The 22,211-nt window shown below is 34.6% G+C and overlaps 1 protein-coding gene across 9 annotated transcripts in view; it reads right to left on the bottom strand.

Annotated features, from left to right (window-relative positions):
• Positions 1-22,211, bottom strand: part of QKI (QKI, KH domain containing RNA binding) — a 152,188-nt gene that overhangs the window by 8,009 nt on the left and 121,968 nt on the right. For 5 of the 9 annotated variants that reach the window (XR_013159456.1, XM_077120801.1, XM_077120805.1 and 2 more), the window contains exons 5-6: positions 3,745-3,832; positions 2,050-2,349 (exon numbers count right to left, since the gene is read on the bottom strand). Coding sequence is in view for 8 of the 9 variants with exons in the window: in XM_077120801.1 (XP_076976916.1) it covers positions 2,050-2,349; positions 3,745-3,832 (388 nt within the window). In the remaining variant the exon portion in view is untranslated. Of the gene's footprint in view, positions 1-4; positions 1,324-2,049; positions 2,350-3,744; positions 3,833-22,211 lie in introns of those variants that run through there. The other 4 variants (XM_077120806.1, XM_077120804.1, XM_077120802.1 and 1 more) reach the window with 4 other exon arrangements.

The raw sequence follows: 22,211 nt of genomic DNA, 5'->3' as shown, positions 1-22,211 counted from the left end.
AAGATAAAAGGAAGGGAATTAAAAATTAGTCACCAATGAAGATCTGATGCTAATACCAATCTCCTCACTACCACCAACACACATGTCTGCATCTGTTTTGAAGGGCATTGCTTATTTTAAAATAATTTAACGCTGATAATTGATATACAGCATGCATGTTATCTGTGTGCAAATTCATTACAACTTAGAAATTTTAAATAATGTTCTCAGTTTTCAAGAAAGTCAATATCATGTTTTACTGCTTAGGTGGCAAAGCAAGAATCAAAATCAAGAATACTAGTTGTGTATTTTTTTTTAACTCACTTAGTATTCAATATTAGTCACCTTCTGATTGCCAATTAGGTATCTGAATATTTACCTTTCAATTTTGCCAGTCTAACAATTAAACTTTTATAAATATAAATTCCCCAATAAAACAAAAAACATGTTGCTTTAAAAGGAGAAACAATTTTACAGCAGTGCGTCTTGCTGTTACTAAGCAGTAAACTAGTCCATCACCCCCTTTTCGTTTTAGATAGACTGATCATATACTATACTTGTATAGCATCACGTATCATCAAAATCAAGGAGATCCTTCCTGCATCGAAATTGCTGGAATGCCAGCTGGGGGCTAAGATACACCCCTGCAGGAACACTGACAGTCATAAAACTCCTCAGGAACAGATGCTGTGGGTGCAGCAGAGAGGAGTTCTGGGGGGGGGGGTGGGGGGTGGGGTGGGAAGGAGCATGCATGAGATCACAGGACAGAGTATTAATAGAAAGGAAAACTGAAAAAGGTTATGTATTACATGTTATTTAAAAAAATGCTTCAAGAAATGTGCAACAGAAACAAGCTTCTCATAAAACAGTTCTGTGGTAAAATTCTGACCTACAATTTACTTTACACAACGATTTAGTGATAAACAGAAAACATGTACAATAATATATATTTGTTCATAAAACAAAAGGCACCTGAGTGCATGCACACACAGATAACATACAGAGCACTGTGGCTTCATTTAATTGAACAATGAATTTCTGAGTTTAAATCTTAGTGTCCACGTTCACTAAAGACTTTAGACATTTATAAATCAATATTAACGCTGGGGGTGGGGGGTATTCAAAGATCAAAGTCCTAAAGTCAACAGCATGCATGCAGCACCAAGGTCATAGACAATTCAGGGAAAAAAATTATTCAGAATCTGTCTGATAAAACAAAAGGGTCGCACTGAAACGGTCTTTCCCACATTGACTGGTCGTGCTAGAACGGCTGCCGTGCTCTAGGCCTTCCTCCGGCAAGTCAATGGGCTGAGATATCAGGCATGACTGGCATCTCAATCCACTCTATAAGAAAAAGGCATCGGTAATGTCTTCGAGCACACGACTTTTTGTTCATGTATTGCAGTTTTTAACCAAGTGTTTCAAGTATGATCTAATATTTTTGCCTAAAGTGTGATTCTGAATTCAGTGTCTTGGGATTTACTCATCAATTCCATTCTGTATTACTGAAATTAAGAATATCTCTTATGTTTAGTATTAACCAGAACTTCAAGAGCAAAACTGAAGAAATTTTAGGAACAGAACTATTATGTGACTCCTACGATATTTTAAGTGATCACAAATTTAAACACTCCTCCCCTCCCCACACAGTAATATCAATTTCATAAAGACCTCAAAATACTTTGACATAGAAATTTAAAATTTAGCCAGCCATTAACTAAACCTGAGGCACAAGAAATGTAACTCTGAGCAGTAGTGGCGATCCTGGGGATAGGGAGAGGGGAGAGCTGAAGCTCAGAATGATTTTAGTAATGCCAAATGTGAGAAGTATATTCTTGGTGCGAAATGTACACAATCAATTTACTCAAGATATGAAGAAGTGAGTCTGAACAAATTTAAGATGTACTATTTAAAAGGGCGACTCTTATGAGAGGCTGAAATAAAATACAGTCTTCAATGTTTCCTAGTGGAACTTTTCTTGCCTCTCTGAAACTGATATAATCATTTCAAAATCTGGGGACAGAAAAAATTATGAAGTATGTCTTCAACCGTACAGGAAGAATAACTTACCTAATACACCACTAGGTTCAATAGGATACTCAAGGATTGACGTAGCTGGTGCCAATGTATAGGGATACTCATAGGGCGTGTAAATTAAACCAGCCTCAGGTCCTGGAGGAACTATTGCAGCAGTTGGATGAGGAGTTCCATTTGGCATGACAGCGGTCTGTATTTGTCTGATCAAAGGCATTATGGTAGGGCCAGCTGGCGTAGGTGTACGCAGGGCAGCTGGTGGGAGAACAGGTGCAGGCCCAGTAATAATCCTTGGGGCAGCCTGGGCTGTTGCTGCAAGAGAAAAGGCAAGGGCTGCTACAGTAAGCAAAGAAATTCAGAAGGAAGTATAGAGATAGCAGTATAAAATACAGAAAAATGAGAAGGGAGTAGAAAAAGAAAGGAAAAAGCAAGAAAGAAGAAAAATAAAAGGAAATCATTAGTACATGCACTGATCACACAAAAATGCCAAAGCACACCAATCAAATGCAAACAGCTTTCCCTTCCCAATGTGATTAAGAATAAATGTGCAAAACACATTAAAAAGCGATTTAAGCAAATAATAAATTAATTAAAATGAAAACAATGGATGATACCATTAAAATAGGTTATATTTAGTTCATATACTTGATATTTCTGTTCTTAAGATTTTATGAGACTAAAGGTGCATGCATAAGCCTAAGAAAACACCTGCATTAAAAGATGTTAAAAATAACTTGTAATTGGAGTCCACAGAAACACAGCTTTGGTATATCCCCAAAGAGTAGCCTCAGTTTCAAATTAAAGAAACCAACTTTCATTATATTAAGTTATTCAAGTAATTACTGGGTACATATAAATTTCTTGCATGTTTAGGAATTAACTTCTTCACAGAAAAAAAAGAATACAAAAATGTATGCTTTTTAAATACAGGGCTACTAATGATATACTCACAGACTCATGAGCAAATTAAAATTGACCATTTTTAAAGTAATCACTTCTAAACCCACTGGGTTTTGCAAAGTTGCCTAGGACTTTAAAATTCTGTTTCTTTTTTAAAAAAAAGATAATATGTTCATACGAATGACATGTATACCTTATATCACCTCAAAATATAAATTTCATGTTATTCCATTTCAAATATAAAAAAGCAATCCTCTATGGTTTATAAATACATGCTTAAAAACACATAAAAGAAGAAATAGCATTGCAAATCATAGTTATCAACCACTGATCTCTGTGAACTCAAATATGAAATCAACGGGAAAAATACTGGAGGGAAAACATGCAAGCAAGGTGAAAGGACAGAATCCAACAGCAGGATAATTTCATTCAATAGGCTTGATTACCTAAACATTCCAAAACAGCTTTTTTTTTTAAAAAGAAAGCTTCCAAAGATTTTCTTTTGCATAAATGTAACAAAATAAGCTAGAAGCCTTACATCTTCAGGAGTCAACATAATATAAATTTCCTGAAACCTGAATTTAGAGGTTGATCAAAAAGATAGAAGTTTACCACTGAAAACTTAGATATGCTTTCTTAAAATACAATAAACGGAGTGTCCTCAACTCATGAAAGCAGTAAAAATGGGACTAAGTCCCAGAGCATGTGAAATAAGTCTTTCAACTCTTCAGATCTGTTTAACTGCTCAAGTATTGTGCTGCCAAAAGAAGAAAGGTTTATAGACAAAACAACTGGGACAACTTTAATACAGGGCCTCAGTTTTATTCTTACGTGATTTAATGTTGGCGTCTCTGTAGGTGCCATTCAGAATTGCAAGTTCCATCAGCTGCATCTTCTTAAGGCTGTCTTCTCCTTCTGCCTACAGACAGAAAACAAGAGCTTTAAGCATTCTGAGACTGTTCACCTACATTATAGCTATATCTATGTACAAGCCTTAAAACAGGTATTAAGTGATGACAGCCACCTGTTTCATTCAATCAGGGAAAAGGAAAGAAAAAAAAAAGAGGGATTCAGGGAACAAAAAAATGTTGACTTATTGAAGGCCATTCCTTCGATAATTTTAACTACTACAGCACTTTGATACACAGGATATCCTCAATTGTCACTAGCTGCATTTCTATTTGAAAATTTTTTATGTACGGTACATTGATTTATTAGAATTCTCTTAAAAAGCCTTCCTTTCAGATGGCATAAATGAAAATATCAGATAAGATTGAATATAGCATCTCTCAGTTTGCTAAATATTCCAAAACTAAGAAAGAATTCATTTAAAGAAAAAAACTGGGATTTTAAAATAGCTGATTTGATTGTGGTATCTGTATAAGAGAATTTTATGTTTAATCCTCCAAACAGGAAAATGTAGTGGCATTGTGATAAGAATTTCTAAAAATTACACAGATTTTTCTGTTCTCTTATGCCACCCCCCCTAACCCCCCAGCAAGTGCTCTCAGTTATACAACAATTTATCTTTAGGTCACCATATGATTTGTCCAATTTTTAACTTTTAAAAGCAAAAAGGTATACTGGTCATACAACTACAACAGGCATAAACCAGGATCATCCTGATCATCAAAACGTTTGGCTACCCTATTTACCTAGGATTCAGCCCACGCTTGCCAATTACTGTTTCTCCTTTTCTTCTAGTCATTATCAATTTATTAACAAAACTACAAGATCTGGTTAATGATTATCTATCTTCTAGTCTATACACTATGGCCAGATACACTGCCTAAAACACACGCTTTCTACTTGCGTTTCTTAATATTTTTATGTTTCAAAACCCGGCATGGTTTTGTACTATCTAAAAATATCTAAAGCTACCTATGATCTGGCTTCAAACTATCTCTTCTCAAATTAAACCAGTTAATCATCTACTATTTTATATAAATTTATTAGAAATCAAACGAGCCCATAACCTGTTACTCTAAGATTCTATACACCTTCTAATCTCTGTCATGCTGCCATTTTCTCCATGTTGAATGTTCCTTGGCACTCTGCTCCATCCCTCCAACTTTCCAATTCTACCCATCCCTGCATACTTCAGCTAAATGCTAGCTTCTCAATGCAGCTAACCCTAGATTATGTTTCTCCTTTGAATTATAGTTTGCTGAATATCACCATGACTAAAAGCCAGGTCCTTGAGAAGAGACTCCATCTTACTTCTAACTGCCCACTGCTCCCACTCCTGAAGTTGTTGACCCAGAGACTGCTGAGTGGGCTTTTTCTAAATCACAAAGAACTAAAGAAAACTATGGATTAAAGCATGATGAGATAATATTCAAATACCACTGCCAACTTTTTAAACTAATGTAGTAGTAGTACTGCAATAAACTACTACTACTACTAGTAGTAGTAGTGATAGACTAAAAGATGCCTGCATGCCAATGGAATTACTATTTCTTGACCTCGTCTAACACTTTGTTCAAGGGTGAATTAAAAGACAAGATGTTGCTTTCTTTGAAAGAGACAGTCATTACTTACTAAAACTGAAAAACAGTTACTGAAGGGAAGAACTAATCAGAAATCTATTATGATAAAACTCCTTAAATTTGTTCACTCAAAATCAGTAATGTTCAAAATTAAACATTATCAAGAGTCACTTCAAATTTGAGACTACATATAGTAATAGAAGAATGCCAGAATTATACATATTATACTCTATATAAATGAAAAAAGACAAATAAATAAAAACAGGTAGTGTACATCCAGTGATCTTCCCCAGTGAAAAAGAAGTGGAACAGTTTGTAAGATGGCAGCATATAAAAGGGCAAATCAACTTTCACCAGAGAAGAAACAAAGATGAAGAGTTGATGTGGTATAATCCCTAGCCAAGAGCCTTGAACAGAGAGGATAGGTGCTTGAAAACATTTTAAAATTGAACTGCCTCTTTTGGATAACAAAACAACCACACTCACCAGCTGATGAGACTGCATCAGAGACTGGAGAAAACCAGAAAGGATGAAAGAAACACACTTGCATTCCAGGGTGTGCACACACGTGTGTGCTTTTGCAAGATGCAGGATACTGAGAAACAGGTTGATAGGAGCAGAAATCACCTCAAGGGTAGAGTAAAACCTGCAGGAGCACAGCCTCCACTTTCGTGGTATAGTCCAGCAAAGTGAAATTGCCAGAAGTTGCTGAGACTTCCAAGTTATGAATCAGGGTCTATTACTTCTGATTGAATTATATCACGGTACAGTACACTGATACCTCCTAGAAGAGCAGTGTATTTAGTTGGCAGAGCAGGAATTTCATGAACTCAGGTACTCTTACTCCCAAACGAGCCTCCACTTCACCTTCTTATCACTCCCACCCCACTTCGGTAATCACAGAGCATGGTGCTTGGTTACTCATGAGGCAGCAGCATTCATTGCATAATATAATTACTTTTACACAAAAGTAGTTATTTCAATCTGTTGTCCTGGTTTTGTCAATCAAGTTTGGTTGGCAGCCTGTACCTACTGGAAAACTGAGTACATTGTTCAGACAAAAAACTTGCTTGTTTCTTAAGTACTTACTATTAGTTTTTTTTTCCCTACAATCAAGAGGCTCTGAAAGCTTTTACTAAAAAGGCTTCAGACCAGGATTTGATTTGATCTCTTCTCTTCTCAAAGATAATAAACAACTGATCAAAATGGCATCCTGATCTCAATTTCTAGACATCTCAAAAGGCATTTTGTAGAACCTAGATCAGGGACAAGTATCTCTACAGAATACACACCAATTTTTTCATTTATAAGAAAAGAAGCTGCTCTTAAGCAATCGAGAATAAGGTTATAAAATGAGATTTTACAATGCTGAATTCAAGTGATTACCTGGAATCTCCTAACTACTCATTTTTCAAGTATTTGACCTATATATTTTAAAACACTTTAAAAATTGTAGTATAACTTACAAGCAGTGAAATACTCAGATCTTAAGTGCAACGTTCAATCAGTTTTGGTGAATGCCCATCAACATATAGGACAGTACTACTTACCCGCAAAGCCCTCCCCAACAAGAAACGACAGGTCTGATTTCTATCACTATAGTTTAGTTTTGCCTATTCTAGCATTATAACTGAATCATGAAGTGTGAACTTTTTTGTGTCAGTATTTCTGAGACTCATTAATTATTATTGCATATATAAAGTAGTTCATTCGTTTTTATGGCTGAGTACTATTTCATTGTGTAAATATACTGTGGTTTATTTATCCATTCTTCTGCTATGGGCATCTGGATAGTTTCTAGTTTTTGGTTACTGTGAATAAAGCTGCTATGAAAATTCTTGTACAAGGCATTTTTATGTACAAATGTTTTCATTTCTCCTAGTAGCAGAACTGCTGGGCCATAGGGTAGATGAATATTTCCTCTGTATGTTGCATGGAAGATTTTAATTAAAACTTAACACCTTTACTTTTGAAACATGTATAATAAAAGCTTAAATATTTAATAAACACCTGCTAAACTTCTCTACAGGTCAACTCCTCCATACCTAAAACCTGTGGCATCAGCAGTGTCTTGAGATTTCAGCATTTCTCAGATTTTTAGAAAGATAACGTATCACTGATTTACATAACATCTCTAGTGGTGTCTGGGGATCACCCCCATAGTAAGATCTGCAACATACATAAAAATAGTCATACTAAGTGGAATAAAGACAGGCTATAAACATTTCTGAAGTTTTGAGATTTTGGAATACTTGATAAGATTATCCATGGTATCCATGGTATATTTACAGATCAGTATAAATACATATTTTATAATTTATGCACAGATTACATCAAGTAGGATACAGTTGTGACAGAAAGAAATTACAGTTAATGTTAAATGCGAATAAGAGGGTTTTAACATTTGAAGTTGTATTTATTCATTGCTTTTCTTTATTAGGACTAGATATTAGATGTTAATCATCTATGAATTTATGCTTCATAACAAATCTATAGTATTGTGATTCTTCTTATCCCTGAGGCTTAAGACAGGTTAGGTATTCAAGGTCACACAAGGTCATACTACAAAACTGGCTTCCAAACCAGAGTACCTGATCCAAAGTCCGTATGTTTCATACCACTACATCATACCTTCTCTAATGCTGTGATGCCTTTAAGGGGAAATATTTTTTTAATTCATCAAAGTTCAAGACCCTCATGTAAGAAACCAGGAAAATCATGTTTATTTAAAAACATGATTTTAATTTAAAACCTATACATTATACATTTAAAAAAACACACTGCAACAATGTAATTAACTACCTAAAAGAACTAAACAAACGTACAAAGATTTCCCAATCATTAAAACTGTGCCCTCTTGACCAAAAGGGGAGAGAAATGAGACAAAATAAAGTTTCAGTGGCTTAGAGATCTCAAACAGTTAAGAGGGTATCCTGGAGGTTATTCTTATGCATTATGTATATATCTCTTTTTAGTTTATGGCATATTGGAGTATATTGGAGGAAAGGAACGAAACTGTTGAACTGTGTTAAAGCAGCCTTGACTCTTGAAGACAGTTGTATAAAGAAGTAATTTTCACAATGTGACCATGTGACTGTGAAAACTTTGTGTCTGATGCTCCTCTTATCTAGGGTATGAACAGATGAGTTAAATAATAAGAATAAAAAATAAATAAATAATAGGGGGGAGAAAAGGGTAAAAAAATTGTGTAGACTGAAGTACCAGTGGTCAATGAGAGGGAGGAGTAAGGGGTATGTATGAAGTTCTTTTTCTTTTTACTTCTTTTTCTGGAGTGATGCAAGTGTTCTAAAAATGATCACAGTGATAAATATACAATATCACACGCAACTCTGTGATGATAATGTGAGCCACTGATTATATATTATGGATGGACTCTGTGTGTGTGAAATTTCTCAATAAACATATTAAAACAAAACAAAACTGTGCTTACTAATAAAATAATTTGAACTGCCTATAAGAAAATTCTAAACTCTCCAGTTCAGTGTTCAAGGCACCGAACAACTTAATATTTTTAAGCCTTTTATTATCTGCACATGTTCTGCATAGTCAAAAAATTCATCTGTTCACTGTCCCCAAGAATATACCTTGTGCTTTTCTACCCCCAAGTTAGAGAAATCCTGCGCTTTTCTCCTTTGATAGCTCTGGTCACTTTACCTCTTCCAAAATGCAGATTTCTCTACCCTCCTTATCCCTGACAGTGATGTTAGTTTCATAAATCCATGCTGTTTACTTCATGTGGGGGAATCAATGCTAAGTTTGAAACTGACATGCCTTTTAAACATTCCCATTGGAAATGTCAGGAAGATAGCTGGATATGAATCTGGGGTCAACTTACTCCAACTTACCGTATAAAGATAATAGAAAAAAATATCCTCTCATACCATGCTCAGAATATTCTTCTCCAAATGGTACGGCAGTTAAGTTCCAAACTGATATGCTATAAAGTTTTCAAATGATGGGTGTCTAGGACTCTACATTTTTTCTTCGTCAGCTGATTTTCTGTTAGGGCCTTAGAACTGAGATACACTGAAGGGGCATTAAAGGGAGACTGGAAAGCTGCATGAGGGGAGAAGGGAGTTGGCACGTGTTCTCAAAGCTTCCAAGATATAACAGGACCAACCATGTTCTTAATTCCTAGCCCTAGAAGTGACACTGCTTCAGGCAGCTATTCGTATTTCTAAATTCACATTAATTATTCTGATCTCTCCTTTTTTTTTTTTCAGGCGTCAACAACTGCTGATCGATTCCTTATATTAATTCTCTCAGTTAAAATATCTAGAATGGTTTCTGTGTCCTGACTGATACAGGAGATAAGTGACTCCCCATCACTATTTCATACAAATGAAATTCCCTAGACTAGCATTAATGGCCATGACAACTTTACCTCTCCTTTTTTTGTTGCTGACCTCATTTAGAGACAAAAGTCTACATGATCTGCTATTTCTTTTAGATTGTTTAACGGTTCCCTGATTCCATATTCTTTCTCTTTCCCACTCTTTTTTTTCCAGGTACTTAACAGATGGTTAATGAGCACCAACTATGAAGTAGATACCATGCTAAATCCATCACAAAAACAGTGATATACACAAATCTCAAGAGCATTAGCTAAATGCCAAGAATCATTACAGAAACTAAACATGGAAAAGGTATACCGGAATCAGTTTTGGTTGAGAGACAAATGGCAAATTCATGTCACTACTTCATCTAAGTAACATAGCCTGCTTATGTTTTTCAAAGCAAACCCTTATTGCAAATGATACGCAAAAAAGACTCATTTCAAAAAGTTGTGGGTCAAATGTTAGAGATACATTAGGGAAAAAAGCTTAGCATATCTTTCTGCATTTCCCATTACACTGACAAACTCCCAATTTAAACACAATATCTGAATTAGCAGCAGCAACTTAGCAGAGACAAAGCAAGATAAGGTAGATAGAAGGTATGAGACATTATTTAACTAGAAAAGCTTACAAGACTCACACATACATGATCCATTTAAACTATATAAAACTAACAAAGATTTTTACCTTAGGTAACATGTTTTGCCTTCAATAAAGTATAAATAGAAAAGGAAAAACTGGTTTGTATGTTGGGGGCTGAGGGTGGTGGGTGGGTAGGAGAGTGCCATTGGAGCCAGAAGAGACAATTAAACAACTTTCCAGGGACATATTGCAAGGGTACTGAACTAAATTTGGGCTGGTGGTAAGCAGGGCAGAGAAGGCTCTGGGAGTATCAATATATAATATACAATCTGAGACCCAAAGGATGAGAAAGAGTTAAAGGAAAAGGGGAGAAAGACTGAAGATGTACCTAAAAAGAAAAAAGAACATTCATAAATCTGGGGTCAAACAACTGAGATAAGTAATGAGGACAATAAGGAAATAGTTTGCAAGCCCTGTTCAAGTAATTGGCCTTAGTCCTAGGAATACTCAGAAGGCAAAAAGTGTTTTGGCTTGCAGAAAGTCATGATTATACTTTGTATTTTAGAAGGACCATTTTTACCCCAGTACGGAGCTGCAAAAGTTTAAGACTACAGACAGGAAGATCACAGATTAAGAGATTCTACATATAAAATTAGTGTACTCTGGAATATGCTACATTTCAGTGACAGATTTTATCCTCAAAATCACCTTTAATTTACAAAAATCAGTGGATAAAATGGGGAAATACACTTTAAAACTTTAAAACTCTTGGAATGCATTTCTTTAATTTAGTAACATCCACCACAAATTAACCTGAGTGGCTCAAAGACATTTTAATTCGATTGTAGCTATAAACATGATCAAATCTAATAATGATTTTTTTACTTGGTTTTTAAACTACAGTAGCAGCACTTCTAAAGATAAGCAGTTTTTTATGGGTGATGCTTTGAATATTTTACATGAATATTTAAGAAAATATTTGCTTGTGGTGAAAAAAGACAAAGCAAGACACCGTAAGACAGGTAATGCTCTGGTTCCAGAGTTAGAAATAATTCTATTCTGGATTTTCCCTGTGAAAATCTGATTTTACAGTATGAGAGATTTATAGCTATTTTTAAAATTTCTTGATTACTGAAATTCCCACAGGAAAAAGTAACTTCGTCACTAGTTACTGTGACTCCTAATTTCCTTCGAAAAACTTTTTGTAGCTAAAGTTTTAATTACACATTATTAGGATCATATCTATTGATTTATGGCAGAACAGAGTCATACTTTAATTTTAAAAAGCAACTATACTATTAGGCTCCTAATATACACAGCACTAAATACTTCTTCAATGATACAGACAAAGGCTTAAAACACCTTATCAAATAGTTACATATTAAGATTAAGAAAGAGTATAATTTTTTCTTTAAGAGATCGAGAATGACAAAGTGAACCACTACTACTATCACATATTAATAAACACCCAGTGCAGAACTACAGGAAATTAAAGAATACTGTAGTGTTTTCAGGCAGTAAGTTTCCCACTGGCAGGTTCTTTACTACAAGTCTTAAATTGTTCAAAGCACTGGCTTGTTCTTCTTTCACATCTGTTTAAGCATTGCTGAAGAAAATGACAGTACAGGAGAGTGGATCTACTCAAACTTACTATCACTAACTCCAAAGGAGTCCTCAACCTGACATGCCTATCCTACTCCATTTGCACGGTCAAATTTTCCACACCCATATCTCACATCTCCTCTTCCTCCTCAGATTACCTATCAGCTCTCAATTTATCATCACTAAACCAAGGAACCTCCCTCCCTCCTGGGCTCATTCCTCTTCTCCAGGAAGGTTAGAGGTGCCCTCCCCCACCCCCATACACATCCCTGAAATAATCATATATGGAGAGATAAGCCATATCAGGAACTTCACATGAGAAGTACAATACACCACACACTCTCAACTACATCTTTTAAATTGACAATGAAGCTTGCTCAAAACTTTTCCTTCCTTAAAAAAATAATTCTAAACAACATATCCCTCTTTAAGTTGCTGCATTATCTTTCTCCTCACCTCCACAAACTGACAATCTCCATTTACTCATTTCTATTTCTTTAGGTTACTCCAAACTGGCTTTCATTCCTATTATTCATCACTCCACTGAAACAGTTTTCATCAAAGTTATTAACAAGCCCTACCACACCATATAAAATTGGCAACTCAGTCTTTATCTTGATCTTAAACAGGAGCACCTCATGCTTTTGGATCAGTTCTCTAGATTTCAATATACTCAACCACCCTCAACTCTACCTCACTTCCCTGGCTCACTTCCTGCCTCTCTCTCTCCTTCTCTCCTGAGATGGCTACCACCCAATCACTATGCTGGAATGCCTCAAAAGTCAGTCCTAGGGATTTCTCTTCTCTCTCAGCAATCTCAAAGGCTATGCCTTCAATTTCTAACCACTAATAAATAGATAAATATACATGTCCAGCCTAGAGCTCCCCCCTCGAAACAGACTCATATATCTAAATATCATCTCATACTTACTATGTTCAAGCCTGAACTTAAAACCGTTACTGCAAAAACCCAATTGTCTTTCACATTTCCTATTTAATTGAAGAGCAGCACCATCCAACTACCTATACAAGTCAAAAACCTGCAGTCATATGTGGTATCTTCTGGTTAATCACCCTTTACCCAGTGCCCTCCAATTAATCACTAAGCCTGGAGTACTTTACCTCCTAAACAGCTGCCTGTTCTACCCCATACTTTCATACTCCACTCCCACTCCCTGAAAGTTCAAGCTCCAAAAGATTGAAACAGACACCTGGTCTCCTGCATATACACTCTGGATTCATCTTCTCCCCCCAGGAGATAGCCAGGACAATCTTTACAAAATAAAAATGATTGGATCACCTCCGTAGAACTCTTCAACAGTGCCTATGGCTCTTCGGGTAAGTTCAATATCCTAAAAACGCTTTTCTTGGTATGCTCCTTGCGTCTCTAGCTTTACCTCCCTTTCTCATTCTCTGAACTTCAGCCACAGATTCTTTCAGTTCCTTGAAGTTGTCATGCTCTCTACTACTATTTTTTAACGGCTTGCCCAAGTGCCAAGCCCAAGGTTTATATTAATGTGTTTTTAGGTTCTATAATTACCGTAAAATTTTTTTTTTTAAAAAAAGCACTGACTGTTTTGTTAAAGATTTAATTAACATTCATTCATTAAGCCAGCCAAAAGCTACTGACTACCTATTATGTCTATGTAAGACCCTGCTACCCAGTGAGCAATAAATACAAAGATGAAGTGGACTGCATGCATACCTCTGAAATGCCCACAACCAGAGGATAAAATAAACAAAATCAGTTGTGATAATTTATGTGCACTAAAATTACACTAGTACAGAACACAAATGATGGGAATCTGGGAGAACTGACTACATGATAATTGTTGGGAGGGTTTAATAGAGGAGATAATGCCTAACCTGAAACAATAAAAGAGTAGGAGTTTAATAGGAAAATAAGTTCTACCAGGCTCCTCCATAAGGAAGCTCCATTAGCATCTCAAATGCAGTATTTCCAAAACAAAAATTAACCAACAGAAGGAAGGTATTTCTAGTAGAGATATCTATAATACACTAAGCAAACAAGGGGTGTTCTGGAAACTGCAAGTTACTTAACATGGGAGGCATGTAAGTGGGTATGGGAGAAATGATGTGAAATCAAAGCTGGAAAGGTAGGTGGTCACCAGATGGTGACAGGCTATGACTACCATGCTACCGAGTTTGGATTTTTATAATGTGGTAATAGAAAACCACTGAAAACTTGATAGAGAGAGTGAGATGATATTTCTACATATTAAAAAGATAGTTCTAATGGCAAGTAGAAAATGGATAGGAGAGAGTGCAGTGAAAACAGAAAAGGATAGAGTCTTGGGATACTGAGAGGGAGAAACAGAACTTAATGATAAAGTAGATGGGAAGGAGGTGGGGCAGGAAACAGATAAAAGGCAAAACCGAGGACCCATAACTCCTAAACAACTGTCATTCACATAGAAAGAAACAAGGGAGAAACAGAAGTATGGAGGGTTAGGGAAAAACCATGATTTTAGTTTTGGAAATGTTATGTTTGAGATGCCTATATGGCATCCAAGTACAGGTGTTCAAAGAATAGTTGAACAGGAATTCAAGCATGGAAGTATATTTAAGAGTCACCATTACAGTGGTAACTGAAAAGATAGTTAGAGATGAGACTGCCCAAGAAGAACACGTAAGAGAGAGAGAATGTTACTGTGGAAAATGCCTACCCTCAACAAGAGTCTTAACACTGCTAAAAAAACAAACAAACAAACGTTAACTGACCAAATAAATAATTAGAAAATTCATTTTGTCCTATTCTCAATTTCATTACTAAACCTAAGGCTCTGTATGTTCTGAAGTCTTGGTTTCTATTCTGGTGAACTGCTGGTGAGGTGAACTGCTTTTGACAGTCATTAAATTATTATTTTAATTTCTACAAGTATTAATTCCCCAGATGCTAAACTCAGTAATCAAAGTGTATTATTTAAAGTGAGCATATTGCCATCCTTCATAGAATTCATAAAATAAATTAATATCAGATAGTAAGCTAATTTCTGAATTTGCTAACTTGCTCAGGAATATTACATACTGCAAAAAAGTGTTAACAAAAAGAAAGCTGATGCCATGCCAGTTTAAAGGCAAAACTTCAAAAACAATTCAAAGTACTTTTTGTTTGATTTATACATTAAAGATTAAATGTTTCCCCCATAAAGACATTAAAAGTTAAGAGAATAAACCACAAAACACAACTACTTATATAATTCAGCCATAGGTTTCAGAATAATTGCTATAAAAGTCTGGTTACTAATTAGGAGGATAACCTAATAGTTATTTTTTAAGTTCAATTTTTCAAAATTCAGTTATCAAAAATACAGAAGAAAATCATATCTCAATGTTAGCTTCTTTTAAACAAGCTTATCTGAACATTTTAATATTAAAATGTTTATATGAATCATTAATCTGATATTAAATGTCACAATAGTTACTACTCTGAGTAATTTTACTTACAAATATCATCAGAACTTAAATGTTGTCAAGAGAAGTTAAATAAAAGGATTAAGGGTACAAGCAATCATAAATAAAATAAGGGATGCTTGTTTCTCTTAAGTTTTTTGCCAGTTCAATTACAATATACACTAATACAATGTGAAAGGATTATAAACGTGTTGCCTCAATATAAGGAACATGATGCTACTTACCAACCATCAGAAGGGCATGCAAATAAATTAGAGGGATGTATGAAAATAATTGAACTGAAGAGGATACACTGAGAAATCACCAACCTATTTTTATTTTATTAAATACATTCTAATTCCTCAATAAAATAAACAAGCATATATACTTGTTTTTATCACTCTCTATATAGATAATACACATATATGTTTTTAAATTACTTTTCGAGTACTCATATAGAATGCCACATATTTGACAGGGGAATGTAAAAAAAAAAAAAAAAATATATATATATATATATATATATATATATATATATATATATATGCATTCATTATCCCAGCCAGTGAACAACTATTTTAAGCGGAAATTAAACATTAATATTTAAGAACAGGTATAAGCAAGTATAACATATTATATAATAAACTTAACATAAAAATTCTGAGGGATGAATGAAATACAAGATCAAGATGGAAAGACTTTCTATATAAACCATAAAAGTATTTCTTAGGAAATAAAATATTCTGTCCTATTATTCTACGCCCAGAATAGTAAATCTTCAGGGAATACAGCAATATTTTAAGAATCAAAAGGAGGATGTCATTCATATAGTGTTGGTATTTGAGAGAGCTTGCTTACGGTTATCATAGACAAGACATGCTATATCATCATCAAGGAGATTCTTTGAATTGAAGTTCAAGTTTGGGAAATGACCTCCCGTCAGTTTTTAAAAGACTGACCCACTTGTCAGAGAGTATATGGCTGAGCAGACACTAAACAGAACTCTTGTAACTGTTCAGTAAATTATATAATTTTAGCATGTGAAAGCACTGAAGTTTGAAAACCTACAAGTTGACAGACTTCTTAACTGTATGTACCACTATTCAAAAAAAATGGTTATTTGTGAAAATTCTAGTGGGAACACTGTTCACATTGTTGCCCTTATGCAGAATCAACACCACAGCAGAAATATAGAGATGGATACAAAAATAAACTGTATGCAGAATCAGATTAAATTTCATTTAGAATCGCCTCTCTTTTGCAAGAAAAAGAAAATAATCAACACATTTCAATTTCTGTAAATGATACTTTCTTCCATCACATTTCCCAAAGCAGCATGCACTCCATCAGAGTATCTTACACATAGGTACATTATGTCTTATGCCATCTTAATTCCAAAGAGTTCATAAATGAGAGGATCTCTGGTAAAACCTTCTATGATGATCTCTGTATTCTAAACTTAAATAGCTGTGCTAAAAATAACTAATTTTATCAGGTAAAAATGAGATTTTTCTATTTTTTGAATTTTATTAATGGTTCAACAATAATCTTAGAACTACAGGATTCTAATTACAATATTTTGATGTATAATTATATCTTAAGCAATGATTAATGTATAAACAAAAAATTTATTTATTGTATCTTTAAAAAAAATTATTCTTTCTCATCTGAATTAAGCAAGCAACCATACTCTTCCAATATACCTGTGTACCTCCCTTGTTCACCATTTCTGAATGATGTATCTACATTTTCAGGGCACCAGAGTATTATTTTATTAAAACAATAAGAGAATCACTTAATAGTATTATTTGAAGGTGTATTTAATTTAGGAAGGGAAATTCGACTTATGTCGAGTTGTCACTTTTTTCACAACTAAATGTCTTTCCTTAAATGAGCTTACTGTAATATAGTTAGTGAAAAACAAGCCCTAGTAAGCTGATCATCTGCATGGATCAACACATTCTCATTAAGAATTTAAGCTCTGACCCTACTATACATACAGTCTTGCCTATGTGACAGAAAGCAAGGACTGGCTCCTTTCAAACCTGTAATTTATGAGTTTATTCAAACCTGCCAAATTGCTTTAAATAAACGCCTCTCACATTTGAAAATTCCCATGGCAACTAATTTAGTTTGGTAGACAGGCAGACCCAAATTCAATCCTTTCATCCTGCAGCTAAACCATTACAATGATAATTCTGCTCTGACACCCTGAAGAGACTGCTAATTACTGTACTTGGGTTCCCTAGACAGATTTCCCATTCAGATTAAAATGACTGCGTGGCAGAAAAACAGTAGCAACACCTTTCTTTAGAGAGCGCTGCTTGCTCACACTACAGCACTATCCAAGAACAAGTGCACTGCAGCTAAGTGTCTTTTAACACATCTTTTAATATCTTGTCTTCTCTCAATAAAATTAAAATGAGGTCAACAATACAACAGTTTTTAATTTTTGATCGTTTTGGCCAGGAACTAAATGCAGTGTCATCAGTTCGTTAAAATGTTTAACTCCAAGACAGACTATCTCTAGAGTCATTATCTTTTACTACCTTATTCATGAACTCTTTCAATTTATTTTCAAGTTATAATTAAGACACAGTTAAGTATGAGTCAAACACATATTACATTAAAAGAAATATTACATCTGGGAAATACAGAAAAATATTTTTGCAGATCCTTTTCTCTCTACTACTCTCTCAAATTTTGATGACACTGTCATCTGTATTTTTCTTCAAGTGAATTAAAAGTAATTTTAATGAAATATTTTCAAATTTCACAATATTCCTTGAAGTATCTGGCAATGACTTTAAATTTCAAAGTCCTCAGCTGGAAGTGCGTCATCATCTACTAGATCAATTATTTAGCTTAATATTACTAAGCCTGTGTAATGTAAGCAGCTTGATAAGGAGATCAACTATATAAAAATTGATCCATATTAAACTTCTCAAAGACCTGTAAGTAAAAAACTTTTAGTGAAAATTAAAAAAAAAAGCCACCATTACATCCACCATAAAGTCAAAAAGCCCAAAGATAAACACTATGAATTATTTGAGTCCGGTGGCACCTTGTGTGAGGTCTGTCTTAAATTGGCAGAAAAACCTTAGTTGACTATAATCACTTAATTTCTCGATACAGGCTACCGCTATTCATTGTTACTTTAGCCTTTTCAGGTTAGTATTCTCTTTCTCCAACAGAAAATTTTACTTCCATTCCTATTAGAAAAGGAGGAAAAACTCGAGTGAGAAATAGGAGATGTGGGCATATATTGTTCATTGCTACCTTCTCAGCAGAGCCCAACACAATAGCCCCCCAATTTCACTAGTCTTAGTGGTTCCCCCTCCTGAGATTATTAGAAAAAATCACAGGATATGTATCCATATTATCATTTAATATTTTCCAACCAAAAGGAATAAGGATTAATTGAAAGATGGACGGTATCTGAGACCTGAGACAATGGATGCAATCCCATAATGTGTATGTGGGATTGAGAAAAAGACTTCTATACATGACTTTTTTTTGATTTTAGTAATGTTAATAGATATTTTCATAATGTTTCTTGCTTACCATCCTACCATGAGCAAAAGCCTATATCGATGGGATTGCAGAATAGGAATAAGGGTGCATTTTGTGGAAAAGGAAAAGAATTACTTTCTTTCAGCATGGTGATTCCTGTGACCAGGAACTGACTTTACAATTGATATGGCCAATGCTGTCCTTGAGGTATCCAGTCCATATAACAAAATGAGAAAAGAAAAAGAGCAAAAACACAACAGGTGGAATGAGGGAAAACTGTGCCATGTACTTCATGTAACTAAATAATTACCTGTATAAAGTCCCTCTAAAGCAAGTATACAACAGCCCAATTTTACAAATAAGAAAACTAAAACCTAAATTTAAATGACAGTACCTGACCATAATTTGCATAATTCTGTCACATTTGTCACTGCTTTTAAATGACCTGAAATGCACAAATTCTCTACCCTCAAAACACACTTATCTCTTGTGTATATGTGAACTGCTCTCTTGTCCCAGCTCAAGGCTCACCCACTGACATGAAGTCTTCTTCCCTAAAAACTCCAGCCCACTGCCACTCTGGGTGAACCCCAATGACACTGTCAGTGACACTGCCTACACACAACTCGGCACACAGCTACTACTGGGATATCTGCGTCACGTGGATTTCAAATATTTTGAGCAGTCATATTTCACAAGTTTTTTCAAAATCCCTGAAACATGTAGCATTTAGTATATATATATGTCAAATAGAAATAATATATATAAATATAGAAACCATTTCAAGTTAAATCAATGATCTTTTTTATTATTTAAGTTTCTTACAGCAGAAGCCGAACGAGTTGCAGGAATGTTTATAATCTGAGTCTCCATTAAGCACTGCCTAGGTTTCCATGATATTTCTGTACTAGTTATTGACAAAGGAGTCCTTATAATAAACTCCCATTATATTTTAAAACAGTTCTTAATTTTTTGGTCTCAGGACCACTTTATAGTCTTAATTATTATTTTGAAGCTCTCCCCCTCCCCAAGATATTTCATTTATACTGGCTGTACCTGCATATATTATCAGGTTTGATATTAAAACAGAATTTTTAAGAGCATATTTATTAATATATTTTTAAAGAATAAACACATTATATCTTGGCATAAATATGTTTTATTAAAAACTAACTATATTCTCCAAAACAAAACATTTAATAAGAAGAGTGCCATAGCTTTACTTGTGTGCAACTCTCTTTAATGTCTGGCCTAACAGAAGAGAGATGGATATGCTTTTGGAGTCAATCTATCACACATTAGGTAGCTCTGGAAAACTCCAAAGTACACAATGAGAGAATGAGAGTGAAAAAATACAATGGCTTAGGATTATTAGGAAAATAGATTTGACTTTGCAGATCCCTTATAAAGGTCTCAGGACACCCAGTGGATCTTAGACTAGACTCTGAAAGTTTCAAACTTGAGACTACGTTCAGATACACCATTACAGTTACTCTAAAATTTTCCCTTTTACCTCAGGATCACCCTTACGAAATGTGGAAAAACAGAGCAAGATTAAATTTATGAACAACTTGTATGAAATAGGACATGTGAATTGCTCTTTGAAATTAAAGCATACACACAAATGAACTATACACCTATTTCATATTTAATGCAACTACTCACATATACCTACAAACTGACTCTTCTTTTAAACTACGAAAAATAGTAAAACTTTCACCTTAAAAGCAACCACTAATGCTCACTTTTTAATACTGCATGCATCTATCTGGCAATTCATAAACGAATGGATGGACACTACTGATTCATTATAAAGATAAACACACTACTGTATTTTCATGGATGGCACCAAGGACAAACTAATTTGGTGTTTCTCTCTATATATGCTTCCCTACCTGTAATAAATAGGGTTTGACATCATTAAAAAATTTCACTCTCTATTTCTTTCAGACTTAATTAAACATTTAAACTTTCTCTGTTTACATTCTGAGGTCTTCACTTTTTTTCCAAAGATACCAATTATTTCATATAGCATATTTTCTATAGAGAACAATTCTTCTGAATCCATGTTTATCAAACGACTTCAAAGGGCAGCCCAACACAGAATCCAGGAGACACTTTTATTTTCACTTCACCTAGAAGTTTTTGCACGGCATTTTGCTTTGTGTCTAGGTGCGGTGCTTCCACTGGCAACCAGACTGGCCCTCCTAAAGCTCACATTCTATCCAGAAAGAATTGAGAGATTACATTATCTCTGCTTAAATTTCTTATGAAATGAAAACTAATTATTAACTCAAAAATATACACAGGGCGGGCAATGGTGGTACAATGGCAGAGTTCTCGCCTGCCACGCCGGAGGCCTGGGTTTGATTCCCGGTGCCTGCCCACGCTAAAAAAAAAAGAAAAAACCATACAAACTGCCATTGCAGAGAAACACACCACTTTCATTTCACTGTGAAGTCATAAATCATTTTCTGACGGGGTCATTTTCCAGATACATGTTTACTACAAAAATGTTTAATCAAGCACAGTAAAAAGAACAGTAATACTAGCAACTAGCACTTTCTATGAACCTCATACTTTTCTTGATGTTATATACTTTAACAACTCAGTAAATTCTCAGAGCAATACTATGAAGTAGGTACTATTATTACGATTTTATAAATGTAGGAACTCAGGCATAAAGTTCTAAGATTATTCAATTAGTAAGAATCAGAATTTTGGTATAGAAATAATAAATGGGTTATGTTTCTAAGAAATAACTTTAAAATATATGAAGCACAGACTGACAACTAAAAGGAGACCTGGAAATCTTTAAATAACTTAGTAATTGATAAAACTGGGGACAAAAATAAGTAAGGACAGGAGAAGAGCTGAATATTTTCAACCACCTTCACCTAAAGGACATGCACAGAACACTCACCTAGTGCAGACTACACATGCTTTTATTTATTTATTTTTATTTTTGCATGGGCAGGCACCAGGAATCAAACCCGAGTCTCTGGCATGGCAGGGGAAAACTCTGCCTGCTGAGACACCGTGGCCTACCCCACATTACACATGCTTTTAAAGGTATGGGAACACTTGCCAAAATAGGCTACATACAGGACTACTTAAAAAATTCATAATTAGTTTTAAAAAGACAATCTTAAGATAATACACTCTCTTGAGCATAACAGAATGAGTTTAGAAACCAGTAACAGCAACATAAGTAGAAAAGTTTCAAATATTTGGAAATAACTTGTGACCAAAGAACAAATCCCAAAAGAAATTATAAAACATTCTGAACTCAATGATAATGAAATCACAACACAATATTTGTTTGTTGGATGCAGTTAAA

The sequence above is a fragment of the Tamandua tetradactyla genome, chromosome 11 (assembly GCF_023851605.1).
Source record: "Tamandua tetradactyla isolate mTamTet1 chromosome 11, mTamTet1.pri, whole genome shotgun sequence".
NCBI classification, from domain to species: domain Eukaryota; kingdom Metazoa; phylum Chordata; class Mammalia; order Pilosa; family Myrmecophagidae; genus Tamandua; species Tamandua tetradactyla.
Note: the sequence above shows the minus strand (reverse complement) of the source record. Positions and strands in the feature narration are given on the sequence as shown.